This window comes from Mandrillus leucophaeus, unplaced genomic scaffold (assembly GCF_000951045.1).
Source record: "Mandrillus leucophaeus isolate KB7577 unplaced genomic scaffold, Mleu.le_1.0 Scaffold533, whole genome shotgun sequence".
In the NCBI taxonomy this organism is placed as follows: domain Eukaryota; kingdom Metazoa; phylum Chordata; class Mammalia; order Primates; family Cercopithecidae; genus Mandrillus; species Mandrillus leucophaeus.
In genome coordinates, this window is record NW_012105731.1 from 1,534,260 (window position 1) to 1,555,362 (window position 21,103).

Sequence of the window (21,103 nt, forward strand, 5' to 3'; positions counted from 1 at the left end):
TCAAAAAAAAAAAAAAAAAGTATAAAACATTCATTTCTTTGCCATAACGCTGAGGGATAAAAGAAGTGACAATTGCCATTATTTAGCTTCTTTGAGGTTGTAAGAAACAAATTGGTTTAGTTTACCTTCCAAGTTTATTATAAAGATACATATCTCAGTTGGCCTTCATGAAAATTAAACATCATTTACCTTTTATGTCCTCTAGTTCACCTGTTGTTACCAACTCTAGTATTTTCCACCATTTTGACCAAGCAGCCTGTATCTCCTTATAATGTACTTCTATTTCTCTAGACTGTAAGCTCTCCCATTTTCTTATTTCTCTTGGCTTCATACTTCTTAAGAGAAAAGATGTGATTGAGTTGTCCAGTTATTATCCAGGTGAGCAGTGCTCTCGTGACACCCCTCAGTCCGTTGATGGTCTTTGGGCCAGAGCTGATCTCTGGTCATAGTCCCTTGTAGCCAGTGTCGGTGTCTCATCGAAGTTATGGTGATCATACTGAAGAAATGTTTATGGTCACTTTCCTTAGAAGAAACTTGTGTGGCCTTGGTAGAGACGCAGAGCCTCATATATCATTCTTTAGTGATGCATCACTGGGAGCTTTCATTTTGAAGAAGTAGAAAGGGCTGCACGTGCATGGGATGTATTTCTGGCTTCCAGAGGGAGTAGCCGTGGTTATCCAAACAAAATAAAATTATCTGCACTTGTTCTTTGTTCTATAACCTTTTGTAGAAGTGTTTTAGGAACCAATAGCAATTCAGGTATATTATACTTCTGTTTTCCATCCCTCTTTATTGGATTATTCTTTAGGGCTTTTGCTAGAATTAGTGAAATCTGACTATTGAGAAAGAAAAGATCCATGTAGCTGGGCCGTTAAAGAAGATAAAGGAAAAGAATGGGCTGCGTGAGGCTGCCCAATATGCAAGGAGTTAAAGCAGCTTGGAGCAGAGTTGTGCTGTACATTTTCTTTAGCAGTTATCATAAGCCAGGACCCAGAGGCCTTCATAGGGGTGTTCTGTATGAAGTCCTTCTTTGGGGACGGCATATTTTATTAGGGGCATGACAGCTGAAGAATAATATTTTGTAGGTGGTCTATGTACCTGCTTGATCTTCTCTCAAAGATTAGTTGAGAAATTTTGAGACTGTGGAAAACAGGTTTCTGATTACCCATAAGGAATCAGATGCTGGTTTTGAAAGGGATTGCCATGCAAGTAGCTATCTTGCTTTCATCAATGGTATGAACTTAGCTTCATGAAAATTACCGTGTTATATTATTATTTTTCTCATTTCAACAAAGATCGGTGAAAACTTCATGGACTGGAACCACCGGGTTGCTCATACAGCAAGGTGGACTCCTAGCTGGTTGATAACCATACCCAGAGAGTGTTGATGCCGCCCTGAAGGGGAGAGTTCCAGCCCAAGAGTCTGGACTGTATCATGTGCCACTGAGGGTGCCTGTGCAGCATCGGAAGCCTGGGGAAGAGGGGAGGATGGAGGGAGGAAGGGCAGAAGGCCCAGCAGGTCTGGGGAGAGGTGTCGGAGGGTCAATGGGAAATGCTTAGACAAAAGGCTTTAAAAAAGCTCTGAGGGCTTTGTTCTGGGACTAAAAAGGAGAAGGAATTCTTAGAACTTTTCTCTTTCCCTTGGTTCCTTCCAGTGAAGGTCAGATTTGTGAGAGAAAGCAGTTAACTTGGCTTACCTAAGAGACTTTATTGTGGAATATTTTTCCATCCTCTGTGGTTAGTAACCATAGCATACACAGACAGGAAAACCTGACCTCTGTGCAAGGTTTCTCTGCTGTTTGAGATACATTGTCTCTGATTTTAGGTTTCTTTCTCCTTCAGGCTGCCTGATAGGGGCTGTAAATCTCAAATCCAGCAATCGAACCCCAGTGGTACAGGAATTTGAAAGTAAGTACAAAGGAAATGCCTCGGATAATGGGCACCATCTACTGGACATTTGGTGTCTTGCAGCCAACTCAGGACACATCCGTCTCTGCAGTGTGCCAAGGAGATGTTGGAGGTGGGCTGCTCTGCGGTGCACAGGCCCATGGAGCATGGCATCAGCAGGCCGGCAGGGAACCCTGTGCGGTTTTCCATCAGCTGGCATCGCACTCCTGCCTGGCTTTGTGATCACACCACAAAGAAATTTCTTTCTTTTTTTTTTTTTTTTTTTGAGATGGAGTCTCACCCTTGTTGCCCAGACTGGAGTGCAGTGGCGCAATCTCAGCTCATTGCAGCCTCTGCCTCCCGGGTTGAAGCGATTCTCCTGCTCAGCCTCCTGAGTAGCTGGGATTACAGGTACCTGCCACCACCCCCAGCTGATTTTTGTGTGGGGCTTTGCCATGTTTGGCCTGGCTGGTCTCAAACTCCTGACCTCAGGTGATCCGCCCTCCTCGGCCTCCCAAAGTGCTAAGATTACAGGTGTGAGCCACCGCGCCTGGCCAAGAAATTTCTTATATACAAGCAGGGTGTTTAAGGGAGGGGGTACACTATGTAGTAAAATCCTTGCTAATTATCTTTATTTTCTGGCAAAAACTCATCCTTTCTCAAAGTCTCTTGGAGTGTGGAATTGGCTAGGTTTTTAATCTGCATGAAAGGCCTCTTGAATTAGGGATAGCTTGCGGGGTCTGGATGCAGCTGAACCGAAAAGCACTCCACATTCACTGAGTTCTTTTTTTTCTTTGCTTGTTAGGTGTGGAACTGTCTTGCATCATTACAGATTCGCAGACAAGTGACCCCAGGATCGAATGGAAGAAAATTCAAGATGACCAAACCACATACGTGTTTTTTGACAACAAAATTCAGGGTATGATCCTGTAGTCGTCTTGCCTGTTGACCTTTCCTCTGCCCATGGACCTGGGTGTGCACTCTTGGCCAGAAACTTACCTCAGACTGGTAACCTGCGTCTGTAGCTAGGACTGAGTTTTTTATTTTTTATTTTTTTATTTTTTAAGATTTATAATTATGGAAAATTTCAAACATATGCAAAAGTAATGCAAGTGGCATATCAAGCCTCCCTGTACCTGTCACCCAGCATCAGCAAGTGCAGTTCATTAGCTAGGATCTTAATCTGCTCACAGCCCCATCTCTTTGGGGAATCAAAGTGAGCATTTTCCTAGGCCATCTTCTCACGATCCTCACGTGTGTGATGTGAGTGAGTGAATGAGAAGGACCGTATGTTTCAGCAAGGGCACGGCACAAATTGAGCCAACCACTGTGTTTCAGGCCTGGTGCTGGGGTTGCCGATGGGGAGAAAGCATGGGGTACCCTGAAGTGACATCCTCCTGGGTGGGAGGCTGGTGGTCAGGGAAGGCTCCCCAAAGTGGCCTCTCTGGGTGCGGTGTGAAGGGTGGCTGGTTAGCAGGCAAGATGGTGTGGAGAGAGGTGGTGGTCAGGAGAGAATGCTGTGTATGAAGACACAGAAGCAACAGACAGACTGGCTGATGGGAAAGACTGCAAGTTCCCCACTGTTGCCGGTACATGGACAGGGAGAGAGGGAGGAGAGGGGTTGGAGAGGTCGCCTGGCCAGGCAGACTGCACTGACTGCCAGGCGAGCATGGGCGGTATCTGAGGGGAAACGCCATGGCTGCATCTACGTTTCAGAAGACTGAAGTGGCTGCTATAGAGAAGAGATTGGAGGTGGCACAATCAGAGCAGAGGCCCAAGTCAGAGGCCTTCTGAGTCCAGGAGAGGGCTGGCGGGGGGCCCAAGCTGGGGTGCAGGCAGGGAAAGAGACTCGAGGGGGGCCTGCTAGGGCCTTGCTGTGCCAAGCGGCACAGAGGGAGGCAGGCAGGTGGCTGGAGAGGAGGATGACACCTATTTTCTGACAGGAGGGCGGGAGCCGCAGGAGGTACACATGCAGGCTTGTGCATTGGTCGGAGCCTGTGGAGTTCTCAGAGAAGTTGAGAGTTGAGGGATTTGTGGAAACAGCTGCAACACAGTCTTGCTTTGGGTTCTCAGTGTTGTCAGGAGCCTGAGTCTCCTCAGAAGAGTTTTGCTTCCCACTCACATGAGGTCCCTCCTTTGCCTCTTAGTTTTGGAGTGATGGAAATGTTCTTCCCAGAACACAGATCTGTTTTCTTTGGCTACTCAGGCTGACCCTGCTAAACCCTAAGCATGTAGTTTAGAGCATCAGAGGAACCAGGTGAGAAATTATTTAAAGAACTTTCTGTTTCTGGGGATTAAACGTTTTGCTCTTAGCCACAGGGATGGGGAGGCCGGGGAGACTTTCCCGCACAGAATGCAGGGACTGGGGGAGGATGCAGCTCTACTGGGCCTCTTGCCTCGCCTCAGTGCGGGCCTGCACCAGAAGCACCCCGGTGGGGTTTATTTACTCTTTTCTCACACGGTAGAAGTTCGAATCCTCCACTAATGGGTGGCTGTATAACAAAGGTTCTTATTAGAAAATGTTGATACCAATGTCTGTGCTGCATCGGAAGCATCTTTTAGTGGCTGTTTGTAGTGTGCTATGGCAAGCCCTTCACGTCCTTGTCAGCAGTTGTCAGGTTAGTGGTAAGTAGTTGCTACTCTTTTGTGTCGTGTTTTCCTAACTCCTGCCCCTATTTGTTGTTTTCCAGGTTCTTCCTGCTGCGTTGAAAAGTGTTATTATGTCTTATGTTTAAAATCTTTTTTTCTTGAGCTATAATTCATACTGCATAGGTCTCATCCTTTTAAAGTATACAATTCAGGGGTTTTTAGTATATTCACACAATTGTGCAACCATCACCACCATCAAATTCCAGAACATTTTCATCATCCCACAAAGAAACCCCGTACCCAGCAGCAGTCAGTCCTCCTCCCGCATCCCTGGCAGCTCTGATTCCACTTTGTGTGTCTGTGGATTTGCCTATTCTGGACACTTCATAGAAACTGTAGTCTCTCGTGGCCGACTTCTTTCACTCAGCATCATGTTTTCAAGGTTCATCTGTGTTGCAGCGTGTGCCAGTACTTCATTTCTTTTTATGGCTGAATAATGTTCCATTGTAGATATACTACATTATTTTATCCATTCTATTGACGGATAAAAAAAATGGGTTGTTTCCACTTTTTGGCTGTTATCAATAATGCTGCTATCAATATTTGTTTACAGGTTTTTGTGTGAACCTAAGTTTTCATTTCTCTGGGATAAATGACCAAGAGTACAATTGCTGGGTCTTATAGTAGTTGCATGTTTAGTTTTTTAAAAAACTGACAGAGTGTTTTTCAAAGCTGCTTTACGATTTTACATTCCTACCAGCAGTGTATTTCCCCACATCCTCACCAACACTTGTTACTGTCTGACTGTTTAAGTTCTGACCATCTTAGTGGATCTGAAGTGGCGTCTTGTGGATTTGATTTGCATTTTCTGGTGACTAATGATGTTGAGGGTCTTAATTTGTGTATTTTCTTTGGAGAAATGTCTGTTCAAATTTATGTCCATTTAAAAAGATTTTTTTTTTTTCTAGAAACAGGATCTCACTGCATTGCAGAGGCTGGACATGAATTCCCAGGCTCAAATAATCCTCCCACCTTAGCCTTCTGAGTAGCTGAGACTACATGTGTGCACCACTGCACCTACCCTTATGTCCAGTTTTTAAATTAAGTTGTCTGCTTATTACTGAAGTGTAAATTCTTTCTTTATTCTGGATGCTAGGCTGGATGGATGATTTGCAGATGTTTCTCCCATTAGGTGGACTGTGTTTTCACCTGCCTTTGTCCTTTGCATTTTGATGAAGTCTGGCATAACTGTTTTTAATGTGTGCTTGTGCTTTTGGTGTCATATCTAAGAAACCACTGCCCAGTCCAAGGTCATGAGGGATTTATGCTTATGCATTTTTCTAAGAGTTTTACAGTTGTAACTCCTATGTATATGGAGTGAGAGAGAGGTTCAACTTGATGTGTTTGCAAGTGGATATCAAGTTATCTCAGCATCATTTATGGAACATTGGTTGTTTTTCTAGTGGTGTTTTTTTTCTATTCATGGGCAGTCCTTCCTGGAAATGAGGAGGAGGAGGTGAAGTTCCTGGCTTTAATGACAGAGACACATGGTAATGAGTGCGTCTTGCACACCAGGAACAATTTTTGGTGTTTAGGTTACAGGTAGGAATAGGTCATGGTTCCTGTCCTTAGAGAGTTCACTTCTGTACTCCGGAATAAAAATAAAAATGGATCTGCAGTCTTCCTTGCTGTGGCATCCAGTGCTGGCCCCAGAAACCACCCTCTTCAAGTGGCTGATTTCTTTAAAGAGTTTTTTTAGTGCCTCATGTCTTTTCTGTAGGAGACTTGGCAGGTCGTGCAGAAATACTGGGGAAGACGTCCCTGAAGATCTGGAACGTGACACGGAGAGACTCGGCCCTCTATCGCTGCGAGGTGGTGGCTCGAAATGACCGCAAGGAAATTGATGAGATTGTAATCGAGTTAACTGTGCAAGGTAGGAGCTCGTGCGAAGATGAGACATTGCCGCCATTTTCAGGCCTCACGAGTCTGTAGCCGTAGGATGCATGAGATCAGGTAGTGTCTTGGTTTCTTTCCTTCCAGAACTGTGTCCCTGAGGGCTTCACATGGCTTAGGGAGGGGAGAACTGTTGAGAGCCGAGACTGCCTGAGTTGGGGGTAGAGGGTGAGAAGGGAAGTGAAGTTCCTGTCACTCCTTCCACCAGCTAGAGAAGGCACTTTAACATACAGGAGGGTGGGAGGCAGTGGCGGCTTGTCAGTCTGCAGTTGTGATCCTGGGAGCAGCAGTGGCGCAGGAACCCGAACTGGCTTTCTTGTCTTTGGAGCTGATTTCTTGTGGGCTTTAATAAGAATAGAGCCCTGTTGCTGAGATCTTCACCACCACCCCCTTCTTTTCCTACAGTGAAGCCAGTGACCCCTGTCTGTAGAGTGCCGAAGGCTGTACCAGTAGGCAAGATGGCAACGCTGTACTGCCAGGAGAGTGAGGGCCACCCCCGGCCTCACTACAGCTGGTATCGCAATGATGTGCCACTGCCCACGGATTCCAGAGCCAATCCCAGATTTCGCAATTCTTCTTTCCACTTAAACTCTGAAACAGGCACTCTGGTAAGATCTCTTCTAAGAGGTGAGAATGGAGATGTCTTTGTTGGGGCAAGAGATGCTTATTGTGAAAATAATAATTATTAGGAGAGATACTGAAACTTCTTGATAAAACAGGTGCTAAAAATCTAGACTGTTAGGGATTCTACAGGAAAAATGACCCTTCTTCCTTTTATAAACAAGTACATTCTTAGGGGGTAAGAGAAAGAAACCGTAGATTGAGACTGAAGGAGGGATATTAAGCAAACGTTACTAGGGCCCTGATCGGATAATTAACTGTAAAAGTCATTAGACAGTCGGGGAAATTCTATTACTAGCAGGTATTTGATGATCTATTAAGCAATTATTAATTAATTTAGGCATGATAAAGGTATTGTGGTTACGATTTTTTACAGTCTTCTAGAGATACTGAAGTATTTATGGATAAAAGGTGTTTGGAATTTGTTTCAACATAACCCAGCGGTGGTGGTGGGAGGTGGGGGAGGAGAGAAAACAGATTGGTCATGCACTAGAGGACAAAGTACAAACCACACCAGGCTTTACTGTGCATGGAGTTCTCTCCTGGGAGGTCCCTTCTGGTCTGTGGACCATCCAACTCCACGTAGTCATCAGACAGATCGTAGTAGGGTCCTCTGTTCATTTTGCCAAAATGTTGCCCAAGGAGCAGTCATCATTGAAGAGCCCCTTTACCAGAAGAAAAGCAAGGCTCCACCTCACATTTTGGATGTTGCCGGGCTTTGGTGCTTCCAGTCCCAAGGGGATTGGTTGCTGGGGAGCTCTCAGGCAGGTGTCCGGGACTGGGTCAGGGAGGAACATGCAGTGCTGGGGAAGCCACGGGGAAGCTGAAAGCAAGCGAGCAGGTGTCGACCTAGTTCTGCACCCAGCTGGATGTGCTCTCAGAAGTCGGCCCCATGATTGGTCCAGTTATTTACTTGTCATTCCCTGAAACAGGTGTTCACTGCTGTTCACAAGGACGACTCTGGGCAGTACTACTGCATTGCTTCCAATGACGCAGGCTCAGCCAGGTGTGAGGAGCAGGAGATGGAAGTCTGTGAGTTCTTTTTTGAAAAGGTTTCATCACAAGACTGGGAAGTGAATAGAACATTTAGTATTATACCATCAGCTTAGAGAACTCTTCTGCCATGGGTTAGCTTTCTTCTGGAGCCGACTAGATCCACCAGCACCCACTGGATAATGAAGGGAAGGTTGAGAAAACCAAGTCCAGATAAGCAGGTCCTCAAAACAAAACCTTCGGGGACCTGCGGGTATTGGGAACGTGGCCGGCCTTGTAACTTTCACTGCGAGTTTAGTAAACTCCATTCTTTGGTAATTGATAGAATTATTAAAATGTAAGGTGGCGTCAGGTCTGCAGAAATTTATCCAGTTACAACCATTTTGTAGAAAACTGAGTTTTAGCCCTAGTAATTTTACCTGCAGACAAAGCTTTAGCCCTTAGAGTAATATTATCTCAGGGCTCTTGTTCCCCTAAAAGAGGGTTATTGAGAGGAGGATGGGGGCAGATAGGATGTGTCCAAATCACTTGGGGAGGTTTTTTTTTTTTTTTTTTTTTTTCCCCTTAAAACAGCAGCAGCAGCAACAAAACCACTCCAGCCTGGGCAACAGAGTGAGACTCCGTCCCCCCTAAAAAAGAGAGAGAGAGACAGGGTCTTGCTTTGTTGCCCAGGCTGGAGTGCAGTGGTGTAATCACAGGTCACTGCATCCTCAAACCCAGATTTCAAGCCATCCTCCCATCTCCATCTCCTGGGCAGCTGGGACAACAGACACACACCACCAAGCTCAGCTAATTTTGTTTTTTGTAAATACAGGGTCTCACTGTTGCCCAGGCTGGTCTCAAACTCTTGGCCTCAAGCAGTCCTCCCGCCTCAGCCTCCCCAAGTGCTGGGATTAACAGGCATGAGCCACTGTGCCTAGCCAGGAGCGTTTTTTTAATCTCTTCCTCCTCCCTATTTGGAGCTACCCTCAGAGCAGCATTTTCCAAAACTGCCTGGTGATAACCATTTGGGACCACTGTTTCACATACAGATTCGAGCCCACCTCAGACATATGCTAGAAATCTGTGTGTAAGACAAGCATTCCGAATGATTCTTCTTGTTTGTCACATTTGAGAAGCTCTGCTTTCAGGTTGTTTTCTCCTACAGTTTTGCCCCAGACCTATTTTAGCCTATTGACTTTTTATTGATGAAACTTGGGAATTGACATTTTAATATCAAAATTGCATGGCCAGGCGCAGTGGCTCACACCTATAATCCTAGCACTTTGGTACGCTGAGGCAGGTGGATCACCTGAGGTCAGGAGTTCGAGACCAGCCTAGCCAACATGGCAAAACTCTGTCTCTACTAAAAATACAAAAATTAGCCTGGTGTGGTGGCAGGCGCCTGTAATCCCAGTAACTTGGGAGGCTGAGGCAGGAGAATCCCTTGAATCCAGGAGGCAGAGGTTGCGCCACTGCACACCAGCCTGGGCGACGGAGCAAGACTCTGTCTCAAAAAAAAAAAAAAAAAAAATCACAATCTTGGCTCACTGCAAGCTCTGCCTCCCGGGTTCACACCATTCTCCTGCCTCAGCCTCCCGTGTAGCTGGGACTACAGGCGCCTGCCCGCCACCACGCCCGGCTAATTTTTTGTATTTTTAGTAGAGACGGGGTTTCACCGTGTTAGCCATGATGGTCTCGATCTCCTGACCTCGTGATCCGCCCACCTCGGCCTCCCAAAGTGCTGGGATTACAGGCGTGAGCCACTGCGCCCAGCCTGCAAATTGATTTTTAAGTGTACATTCATATTTGAGAACCAATACACTAGGATAAAGATTTTTTAAAACTTCCAAGTTACTTGGCTCTTGTTGATAAATTCCCTGCAGTTTTCCATGTGTTGCTTGCTTGAAGGAAGCAACTGCCAGAGCCCCATGTGAAGGTGACCCAGTGCCTTTGCTGAGTGTACAGACGTGAGAAAGGGTTCCAGGGGTCTCCTTTCAGAGGCGTATAGATCGGAGGTCAGGCAGCCAGCAGAGGCAGAGCTCTAGTTCTTATCTAGGATTCTTTACTTTTAAGTAAGACTTGAAACTAACTTTCTTCCCCACAGCAGTCCACAACAGAGAGGCCCTGGAAATTAGGGATTCTTTTCTTCCTTGGGATCCTGGCTCCTAATCTTGTCCTCATAACCATCTCCCCCATAAGTAATCTCAGGCATCCAGCCAGAGGATTTTTAAGCCTACAGTGCCAAGCCCACTTGAATACAGTTTTCAGTGTAACTGCATTTCAGCTGTAGAAGTCTCAGTACTTTTCACATGTGAAGTTAGGAGTTATGGTGTCCTATATGTTCTAGGCTAGAAAGATTAAGTTCTCTCTTCTAGCTGGGGTAGGCGTGAGGGGGCAGGAGGCAAGTGGGTTTGGGGTGAAGGAAGGAGGCACAGCAGGGTCAGGGCCTTTTTAAAGAACAGATAGTGTGTATCATGGCTTTCCCTTTCTTCAGATGACCTGAACATTGGCGGAATTATTGGGGGGGTTCTGGTTGTCCTTGCTGTACTGGCCCTGATCACGTTGGGCATCTGCTGTGCATACAGACGTGGCTACTTCATCAACAATAAACAGGATGGAGAAAGGTGAGCCTGCCTTATGTGAAAAAAGGGAAGTTCAAGCTGGCGATCATGTAACAACCCTGTTACTAAACTGCTCTCTTCTCCTCACAGTTACAAGAACCCAGGGAAACCAGATGGAGTCAACTACATCCGCACTGACGAGGAGGTAATCATTTAGTAAACCTGGAAATCTAGGTGTACCCAGCAGGGAAAACAACATTCCTCCTTGGAAACCACACAGGTCTCCTAGGAAGATTCCTGAGTGATTGTGCAGCTCCTGAGCTCCTCGGCCCCTTCACAGTCACACACACACATACTAATGGGATTTGTGCTTTGCAGGCGCTAGTGATGGTACTTTTTAAGAATGATTATTTGATTTGTATTTAGCCCATGTTAGACTTACTCAGTGTTTTTCCCTTCTTGCCACCAGGCCCCTTGATGGCTTTAACTGTGTGTTGGCTTTGCAGGGCGACTTCAGACACAAGTCATCGTTTGTGATCTGAGACCCGCAGTGTGGCTGAGAGCGCACAGAGCGCACATGCACATACCTCTACTAGAAACTCCTGTCGAGGCAGCGAGAGCTGATGCACTTGGACAGAGCTAGACACTCATTCAGAAGCTTTTTGTTTTGGCCAAAGTTGACCACTACTCTTCTTACTCTAACAAGCCACATGAATAAAAGAATTTTCCTCAAGATGGACCCAGTAAATACGACCACAAGGAAGAGAAACTGGGTGCGTTCACCGAGTTGGGTTCCCAATCTGTTTCTGGCCTGATTCCCACACGAGTATTAGGGTGATCTTAAAGCTTGCTCACGTCAGTGCCCCTGTGCTGGGCCCTGTGAAGCCAGCGTGTTTACCACTGGTCGTTCAGCAGCCAGGACAGCACCCTGTGAGCCGGCGAGGGGCCGTGCAGCACCAGCAGCGCATCCCGGCGGGCACCCAGAACAGGCTTTGTATGCAGCAGCCTCTTCATCGGCCGCAGACACCACTGCAGCCTCTTCTCAGAGGCTCTGCTGATCGGTGTCGCAGTGTCCACTGTGGAGAAGCCTTTCGGATCAGCATTTTGTAGAAACCACCGAAGTCAGGGAGGCAGATTGGTTGCTGGAAGAGGGATCTTGCCTGAGGAACCCTGCTTGTCCAACAGGGCGTCAGGATTTAAGGAAAACCTTCGTCTTAGGCTGAGTCTGAAATGGTACTGAAATATGCTTTTCTATGGGTCTTATTTTATAAAATTTTGCATCTAAATTTTTGCTAAGGATGTATTTTGATTATTGAAATTTCTATTTAAACTGTAAATATATTGTCATACAATGTTAAATAACCTATTTTTTTAAAAAAAGTTCAGCTTAAGGTAGAAGTTCCAAGCTACTAGTGTTAAATTGGAAAATATCAATAATTGAGTATTTTACCCAAGGAATCCTCTCATGGAAGCTTACTGCGACGTTCCTTTTCTTGCACAAGTTTTAGCCTTTTTCACAAGGGAACTTTTGCGGTCTACACGTCAGACCGTAGTTGCTTAGGAAACCTTTAAAAATTCCAGCTGAGCAATGTTAAAATCAGTTTGCATCTCTTCAAAAGAAACCTCTCAGGTTAGCTTTGAACTGCCTCTTCCTGAGATGACTAGGACAGTCTGTACCCAGAGGCCACCCAGAAGTCCTCAGATGTACAGACAGACGCCAGTCAGCTCCTGGGGTTGCCCCAGGCGCCCCCGCTCTAGCTCAGTGTTGCCTCGCTATCTGCCAGGGGGCCCCGCCATCGTTGGGCCCTGGCAGTGGCTGTGTCCCAGTGAGCTTGACTCACATGGCCCTTGCTTCATCCAGCACAGCTCTAAGGTGGGCACTCCAGGGACACTGGTGTCTTCCACGTTGTGTCCCAACTGTGGGCTCCCATAACAGACCTTTTTGGTTATGGATGGCTCACAAAACAGAGCCCCCACTGCTATTTTTTTTTTAAGTTTGTTTAATTATTTGTTAAGACTGTCTAAGGCCAAAGGCAATTGTGAAATCAAGTCTGTCAAGTACAATAATATTTTTAAAAGAACGTGGATCCCACTGTTCCTCTTTGCCACAGAGAAAGCACCCAGACGCCACAGGTTCTGTCTCATTTCAAAACAAACCATTATGGAGTGGCAGCCAGTCCAGCCTTTTGAAGAATGTCAGGTGGAGCAGCCAGGTGAAAGGCCTGGCGGGGAGGAAAGTGAAATGCCTGAATCAAAAGCAGTTTTCTAATTTTTGACTTTAAATTTTTCATCTGCCGGAGACACTGCTCCCATTTGTGGGGGGGCATTAGAAACATCGCTCAGAAGCCCGTGTTCTCAGCCTCATACGCCCTGCCGTGCTGGATTCAGGACTGAAGTGCTCTGAAGCAAGGAGCTGCTCAGGAGGAGCACTCCACTGTGTGCCTGAAGAGTGGCTCTCACTAGTCATCTTGGCTTTCAGCTTCCAGTGTCTTGAGTTTTTTATACTTTGACAGCTTTTGTTTAATTGCATACATGAGACTGTGTTGACTTTTTTCAGTTACGTGAAACACTTAGCTGCAGGCCGCCTGGCAGAGGCAGGAAATGCTCCAGGAGGGGCTCAGTGCTCCTTGGTGTCTTCTGCATGGCATCCTGGATACTGAGCATGCGAGTTCCCTCCATCATTGCCACCGTGGTAGAGGGATGGCTCCCCACCCTCCGCGTTGGGGAATGACGCTCCAGCCTCTTTCTTGGTTGTCATAGTGATAGGGTAGCCTATTGCCCCCTCTTCTTACACCCTAAAACCTTCCACACTAGTGCCATGGGAACCAGGTCGGACAAAGTAGAGAGAAGTGAAAGTGGAGTCTGGGAAGTAGTTGCCTATAACAGACTAGACAGAAAAGGTACACTCGTGTATTTTAAGATACGAATGTGACTCAAGACTCGAGGCCGATACGAGGCTGTGATTCTGCCTTTGGATGGATGTTGCTGTACATAGATATTACAGACTTGTACTAACACACCTGTAATTTGGTATTTGTTTAACCTCATTTATAAAAGCTTCAAAAAAAACCCAAACATTGCTTCATTCTTTCTTGTTTGCTCTTGTGTTTGTCTCTTCTTCCTAGCATTTCAGTGGTTAGGCACGCGCACTAAAAATGCTGTCACCCATCCACCAGGGGAGTCAGTGCCTGGGCAGGAGGTCAGCCTGTGTGCTCCAGAGCAGTGCTGCGCCTCTCCACCACCGAGTCCACCTGCGTTGCAGTTCCCACTTAGGATAGCAGGGGCAGAGCTCAGTGGCATCCCATCCATCCCCCAAACCAACCAACGCACATAATCACTTTGTACTTTTGCTTTTGTAATACTGGGATTAAAAAACAAGCCAACTGCATTTCTTTTTGGATATTCTTGAACAAAAATATCGTTAAGTTTACCCAACAGAGTGAACAGAAGAGACTCAAGCCGTTCCCCCATCATGGGAGCAGCCCTTAGCAGAGGGCTGCACAAATCGGCATCAGTGCTGCTCTGGGGAAGGCCGCAAAGCTATTTTTTCACAAGCAGCGATGCTGTTTATGTCTGTTATAGAAAGCACATGGCCTCTGCATGGGCACAGATCAACTGCCCCTCAAGACAATCATTTTTTTTCTAATAGGAAAGATTTGGTTTCATTCCTCTAACATGCTTTATGTAGAATTAAAATGATTACCAGTAAGAGCTCTGTTCTAAAAACAGAAACATTCTATTTACTGGAAGGCTGTATTTATCCTAAACCTTTATTACTTTTAGAAAGCTGTATATTTTAAAAATTTGCAATTATAAATAATAGAAAAAATATTACAATCAATATTTTGTCATTACAGATGGGAAAATATGTACTATAAGGAATTCAAACAAGTTAACAGAGGCTTGATTTATATAAAAGAAAGCTGAAGTTTTTAAAGTTGTGTTCCTTAAAGACCAGATTATAGCTTATCTGCATGGGCTTGACACTTTCAAATGGAATAAAGTTATACTATTAAATAGATTAGGCTTAGGGTAAGAAGATCTAAATTTGGCACATCTCTATTTTACAGTGTTTAACCATATACATCATACAGCATAGAAAGGGCTGGCCGGCTAAATGCAGGTGCGTGCCAGGCCCCTGAGGAGGAGCTCTCGTGTTCCACGGCAAAGCGCTGCCCAAGGACTGCGGGACGTGATCCAGCTGCCTGTCCACGCGGAGGACACGAGACGGCTTCCTCAGGGGCTCCTGCCTGCCCGGACACTGGGGGGGATGCGCTCTTTAGTTGGCTGTTTTCAGGGGGGTCTTTCGCAGGGACCTCCTGCTGCAGGCTGGAGTGTCTTTATTCCTGGCTGGAGACCTCACATTCCACTGCTGAGGCTGTGGGGGCCTAGGGAAAGGACATACGCAGTCATTCTGGAACTCGGAAAAACCCTGAAAAAAAATCCACCTCAAAAGGAACACTGCTAAACTTACGGTTTATCAGGCAATGATAAACATAAGATGTCATTTCCTTGACTCCTGGAAATTTTCTCTAAAAGGGATTTAAACAAACAAATTCAGTTTTCCCAGAACCTCAAAGGCAGCGCATATATCAGCCCAGAAGCAAACCAAGAACTTGCCTTTGGCTGATGAAGGAGTCCGTGGTGTCCCGATGTAACTGACCCCTGCTCCAAACGTGACATCATTGATGCTCTCTGCATAAAGGGGAGACACCACTGAGCGAAGGCAGAGGGGGCGGCTCCCGTTGTGTGTGTGACGTAGGCACGGTGTCCACATCGGCGTCCCAGTGGCGGCCCTCAGACCTCCACTGGACCCTGTCCCAGGTCCTGGCAGGGATGAGGGCCCCTCCTGGGGACGCTCCTTTCCGTCTCTCTGACCGCAGCCCTCCTTAGGCACTCGGCTGGCCCCTGGGCCTCACTGTTCACGCCTCTGGCTTCCCTCCCACCCCATCTCCCATGATCACCCCTGTCCCAGTGACCGCGCTGTCCCACTCACTACGCTTCCTACGGTGGCTCACCCAGATTCCCCGAGGACAATTAACTCCTTGCCTCTGCACCTCCACGCGTGCCTGTTAGTGTCCAGCCAGTGAATGGACCGTGCAAGCTGGAAATGTGGCACCGTGAGCAGCTCCTCCACATGGAATCAGCAGCCAAGGCCTGTCCCTTCTACCTCCGGTCGCCACGTCATCCTCTCCTGTCGTGCCGCACTGGGAGCGGCTCAGTCCGCCTCACCCCTCGCCCTTGATTTTTCATGGCACCTACCCCCCTCCAGTTTGCCCTCAGGAACAGGTGAACACCGTTTACGAGCAGACTCCACCGCAGCTTGGGTGTGAATTCTGGCTCGGTGTCTTACCAGCTGTGTGAGCTGCTCTGAGACCCTCAGGTTTCTGCATCTCTTACGTGGGTATAAAAACAGCTACCTCACTGGGGGGCTGCCAGGACGACATGAGGTTACCTTCACCGAGTGCTTAGCATGGTGCCCAGGACGACAGGAGGTTATCTACACCGAGTGCTTAGCATGGCGCTGGCTGCAAGGGCGTGCTCAAGAGATGTTAGCGGCCACTGTCATTTATCAGTAGTATCCTCCCTGCGTCACTGGAGTTATGTTTAATCAAGAAGCTGGTAAATTTACTGCCCTGCTTTAAGACACCTCGATGGCTGTGTTCCTAGGAGAGCCTAAAGTGCACCCTCAGTCTCAGCTGGTCCCAAGCTGCCTTTACAGACTTAGCTGTTATGCTGAGGTGCACGTGCCCACACACGTCCACCCTCCTGCATCCCTTCCTCAGCAGGCCCTGTCTGCACATCATGCTCCTCTGCCCCTCCGCCCCATCTGTCTACACACGCCACCCGGTCTTGGGGGCCCGGGTGGTGCTGTACTCGGTGCATAAGCTGCCACCAGCACACTCCCAGGAACAGCACGGGCTGGGCGGCTGCTTGCTGATGCCACCGAACCCGCTGCCTTTCTGCAAGACACGCGAGGAGGCAGCTTCAGAGCTCTCCCCGTTCTCCACACGGTGTCTTCAGTACAGACCGTCTTCCCATTTACATTTTAAAGCTCATCAGCGCACTGCAGTGTACCTGATGGCTACTTGAGTGTCATTAACAGACAATGGCAGAGAATTCTATCCTCATCACTGCTAGATCTGCTTCTTCTGTTTCTGTGAAAGTCTCTCCTTGTACCGTCAGGTGAAATTCCCTCCCTCACAAATTCCCTTCCTCACAAATTCCCTTCCTCACACACACGCCGCTCTTCCTGTTTGGAAGCCCATATGTGCTCCAGGAAATTAGTCTCCCATCTTTACAGAAGCACGGGTGTGGGGGCTCTGACATCCCCCATGCACTGTGCGTAGAATCAAAGGCAGCAGTGTCTGTGCCACCCGAATGATAAAGTAAGAGGGACTTGCTAAAACCCCACAGATTTTCAGTTAAAATCCTAGCTCTGAAAAATGAGTAATTTTCATTTCCATTTAGCAAAACCACTTTGAACTGGTGCACCACAGTGCCGAACTGGGCGGCGTCTTTCCTACCAGCTTTGAAGAGTTGAGACATTTCCTGACAGTCACCCCCTTCTGAACTAAAAGTTGCCAAAAGAATCTGGACGTATAAACCACAGAGAAAACAGGACTGAGTGCTTTTAAGCTATCTAACAATCCTCCCAGGAAGGAAAGCTAATAGGAGACCTCCAAGCACCTCTTCCTGGTTCAGTATAAAGAGAGATAGCCAGAGACTGCATCAACAGGAATATTATGTCCAAGAGCCTGGAGCAAGAACAAGTACTCTACCAACTCAATGACACCGGGGCGCCCGATTTCCAGCACGAAGCCTGGCTCCACACAGGCAAATGAGGGCAGCATGCACACTCCACGCCAGGCTGCACTGTGGAGGAACATGGGCTGCTAGGAAACCAACCCAACACTGACATCAGGGACTCACAGGATGAGCACAACTCAAATGAGATGCATTCTCCCCGTTGCTTCAGCATATGGCACCTCACTGCCAAAATAGAAGCTCTTGGCGCTCCTGAGCCAGGAACATCGAACACACAGCAAGCTCTACACACAGAACATCGCACCTGTCCACAACGCAGGATCCCAAATTACCCACTGCCTTTAATGACAAATGCCATCATGATCCAGTTGTCGTCTGAGGGTGGGGGTGGGATAAATTCCCTTCAAAGGGGGACCTGGATGAAAATTATCTCTAACCTGTTAACTATTCTAAGAGATCACAGCATCAGTGTGACAGAACCAAATAAGCAAGTAGCCAGAATACAGCAGGTGCTCCATACACGTGAGCTGACTGCAGTGGCGACTAAACGCACGGCATGACACCTTGCTGCTCCGTTACCAGGAAGGGCACCTTAGCACACTCTCAGCTCCCCTGCTGCAGTCAGGAGCAGGAGACAGGCTGGAGAAGGGGCACGAGAGGTGGGATCAGAAGGCCTGGGCTCAGCACCCAGCTATGCCCTCCCAGAAATCTCCCGCAGGAGACCTCTGACACCTCCCAGGTTCCAGGCACTGTGGGGGGCCCTGTGGAAACAGTGAGGAGTGGAACGGCCAAGACGAGTGGGGCTGGATGCAGCTTGCCGAGGGCACCGTGCACAGGTGGGCGCAGAGCGAGGGGCACGCAGGACACGCAGGCAGGGCCTGGCCACCACTCCGCAGACCTGGGACAGGAAGCGTTTCTTCCTGTAAGAGCTTTCTCAGAACAATGGTTTTATGAGGTTTGAGACGACATGAAGCTATCAAACAAGATAACAGGAAAAGAAGACTCGACTCTCCTAACTCACCTGTTTTGAAATAAAAGGAAAAGAACAGACAGTAGGAAAAAACACGGAGGGGAATGAGACACAGGCTCCGAGCAGATCCTCGGGTCTCTGGTCTCGGCAGTTGCAGAACATACGTGGTACCTGCTGGTGCTGACGTCTGCCCGCCCCGGGAGCAGGCCCACCCAGCAGCGCCCAGTGCACCCGGACAGCCCGGAGGCACTGAGGGCCGCCTCCAGAACAGACCACTGGGTCAGTCACCCGACCTACCTCTGCCTCAACGGCACTGTCTGCCCCACGGAGGCCCGCAGGCCACTGTGGTGTTTGACTGACTGACTGTAACAACAGTGGAACACCACACTGGGTCAGTGCTCATGGATCAAGCTACCGTGGTCCCTGTGAAACATTCCGCCTCAGCAATGCACTCACGGTTTTGACCACCAGGACTACCCTGCACTGAAAGGAGTTTTACTACAAGTCTAGCAAACACATGGCGACCGCAGGAGAGACTGAGGAGAAGCCCGCGTGTTCCCATCGGTTACTCACTCTCGGGGGTGCTGATGGCCCGCTTGGTCACAGGCTCAATCGTGCCGTTTGACTCTTGCTCCAAACTGTATGAAGACACTAGGATAGAACAGAAAAGTTGTAGCTGTCCAGAAATACCCCCAAACAATAATGAAACCAAAACCACCAAATGAGAAAACATACCTGCAAGACATCAAGTTAAAACTGCTAGTATTTAAAATTTTCTTATAAAGAGGCAATTCAGGAAGAAATACAAATAAATGATACACATGAGAAAAAATGTCCATTCTCATTAGGATTCAAAAAAATAAAAGAGTCTAACTTGGCACGAGTGAGAGAGGACAGTTTGACACTAGCCAACGTTTTAAAATATCCGTGGCCTTTGGCCGCTGCAAATTAATCCCACGGATCACATACATACAAGGCTGTATGTACAAGGATGTTCACTGTGCCAGTATTTACATGAAAAAACTGAAAATCAACATTTCAAAGAACAGGATAGTGATGAATAAGTTATTTGCACAGACACAAAGCTGTAAAGCCACTGGAAGCGAAGGTTTGAAAGAAACGTTCACGGAAGCTACATCTGACTTGTGTGTGCAGCGAAACAGGTCATAAAACACACACAGACCACAATCCCAGAAACAAAACACGGTGTGCAGGGAAACAGGTCATAAAACACACGCACAGACCACAATCCCAGAAACAAAACGCGGGTGTGCAGGGAAACAGGTCATAAAACACACGCACAGATCACAATCCCAGAAACAAAACGCGGGTGTGCAAGAGGAACAGAATGGCTGGAGGAAGGAATCCTCACTGCTATGGGTAAGTTTCATCTTTCACTCTATTTTCCACATCTCCTAGAATAAATATGCACTGTTTTATTACCCATGATCCTAAAAGCCCAATTAATGTGACTTGTTTTAAAGATAGGAAAACGAACCGTTTGAAAGGAATGAGAAGTAGTCGTGTTCTGTGTCTTGATCTGTAAATGCTCTGCTATGTCTGGCTTACCCTGACTGCAGGTTTTCTCTGGGCTTCCAGAATTTAAAGTGAAAGGCCGCACTCCTAAGCTCCGACTCCGATGCCTGCTCTTTGACTCCACAGCTTTCTTGACAGAATTCAGGATTGCAATGGTGCTCAGGGACATGGGTCTGTGGAGAACAGCCACGTGCCGACTTTCTCACTGCACAGGTGACAGTGCTGCACCCCGTCCCCACGTGCCTCCTCTCTGGCGCATCCCTCACCCAGACTCACTCAAACCTCCCAGGGCAGAGTGCGGAGGGGGTGGCAGGCCAGACAATGACAGTGCCTGTCCTGCCCATGCTTGCTGGGAGGGGTGGGGACGCCTCTGAGAACATCGCCCCAGAGAACCAGCCCTGATGTGGCCTCCAGGGGCTCTTTACCTGGCTTTGGGCAGCAGCCTCTGCAACGGCCCAGTTTCAGGTGCAGGAGATGACACCGGTGCGTGGCCAGCACTTGCCCTGTGTGTGCAGGGCTGGCTCACGGCAGGTGACAGGGCGCGGTTTTCGTGGCCAGCAGGACCTGGTGCTGTTTCTAAACACGGAGCAACCTGGCAGAGAAGATAAAGAGTATGAACCTTCTAATACTTTTTACGTTTTTAAAAATTGATATATGATAGTTGTACATGTTTTAGGGGGTCCATGTGCGATTTTGATACATGTGTACAATGTAATGATCAAATCAGGGTAATTGGGATCTCTATCACCTCAAACATGAGTATCTTTTCTTTGTGTTGGGAGCATTCCAATTCTTCTATCTACTTTGAAATATACAGTAAATTGTTAAACTATAATATCTCCACTGTACTGAATACTAGAATTTATTTCTTCTATCTAACTGTATTTTGGTACCCATTAACCAACTTCTCTTCATCCCCCTTCTCCCACCCCTTCCCAGCCTCTGGTAACCACCAAAAATCCACTCTCTTAACTCCCAGAGATCCACTTTTTTGGTTCACATATATGAATGAGAACATACGATCTTTGTTTTTCTGTGTTTGGCTTATTTCACTTAATATAATGTCTTCTACAATCATCCACGTTGCAGCAGATGACAAGATCTCCCTTTTTATAGATGAAAAGTGCTGCATTTTACGTACGCACCCCATCTGCTTTACCCACTCATCCACTGATGGACGTACGCACCCCATCTGCTTTACCACTCATCCACTGATCCACTGATGGACGTACGCACCCCATCT

At 47.4% G+C, this 21,103-nt stretch overlaps 2 protein-coding genes across 3 annotated transcripts in view; one reads left to right on the forward strand and one right to left on the reverse strand.

The window, feature by feature from the left end:
• Nucleotides 1-13,657, forward strand: part of JAM3 (junctional adhesion molecule 3) — a 24,284-nt gene extending 10,627 nt beyond the window's left edge. The window contains exons 3-10 of the mRNA XM_011997199.1: nucleotides 1,843-1,908; nucleotides 2,693-2,806; nucleotides 6,257-6,409; nucleotides 6,835-7,037; nucleotides 7,983-8,082; nucleotides 10,520-10,649; nucleotides 10,737-10,791; nucleotides 11,093-13,657. Coding sequence (XP_011852589.1) covers nucleotides 1,843-1,908; nucleotides 2,693-2,806; nucleotides 6,257-6,409; nucleotides 6,835-7,037; nucleotides 7,983-8,082; nucleotides 10,520-10,649; nucleotides 10,737-10,791; nucleotides 11,093-11,128 — 857 coding nt within the window. The 3' untranslated portion in view covers nucleotides 11,129-13,657. The remainder of the gene's footprint in view (nucleotides 1-1,842; nucleotides 1,909-2,692; nucleotides 2,807-6,256; nucleotides 6,410-6,834; nucleotides 7,038-7,982; nucleotides 8,083-10,519; nucleotides 10,650-10,736; nucleotides 10,792-11,092) is intronic.
• A 678-nt stretch (nucleotides 13,658-14,335) lies between these two features.
• Nucleotides 14,336-21,103, reverse strand: part of NCAPD3 (non-SMC condensin II complex, subunit D3) — a 69,862-nt gene continuing 63,094 nt past the window's right edge. The window contains exons 30-35 of one of the 2 annotated variants that reach the window (XM_011997200.1): nucleotides 20,286-20,452; nucleotides 19,894-20,033; nucleotides 18,898-18,975; nucleotides 15,207-15,281; nucleotides 15,061-15,118; nucleotides 14,336-14,974 (exon numbers count right to left, since the gene is read on the reverse strand). In XM_011997200.1, the coding sequence (XP_011852590.1) occupies nucleotides 14,866-14,974; nucleotides 15,061-15,118; nucleotides 15,207-15,281; nucleotides 18,898-18,975; nucleotides 19,894-20,033; nucleotides 20,286-20,452 (627 nt within the window). In that variant the 3' untranslated portion in view covers nucleotides 14,336-14,865. The remainder of the gene's footprint in view (nucleotides 14,975-15,060; nucleotides 15,119-15,206; nucleotides 15,282-18,897; nucleotides 18,976-19,893; nucleotides 20,034-20,285; nucleotides 20,453-21,103) is intronic. The other variant, XM_011997201.1, reaches the window with a different exon arrangement.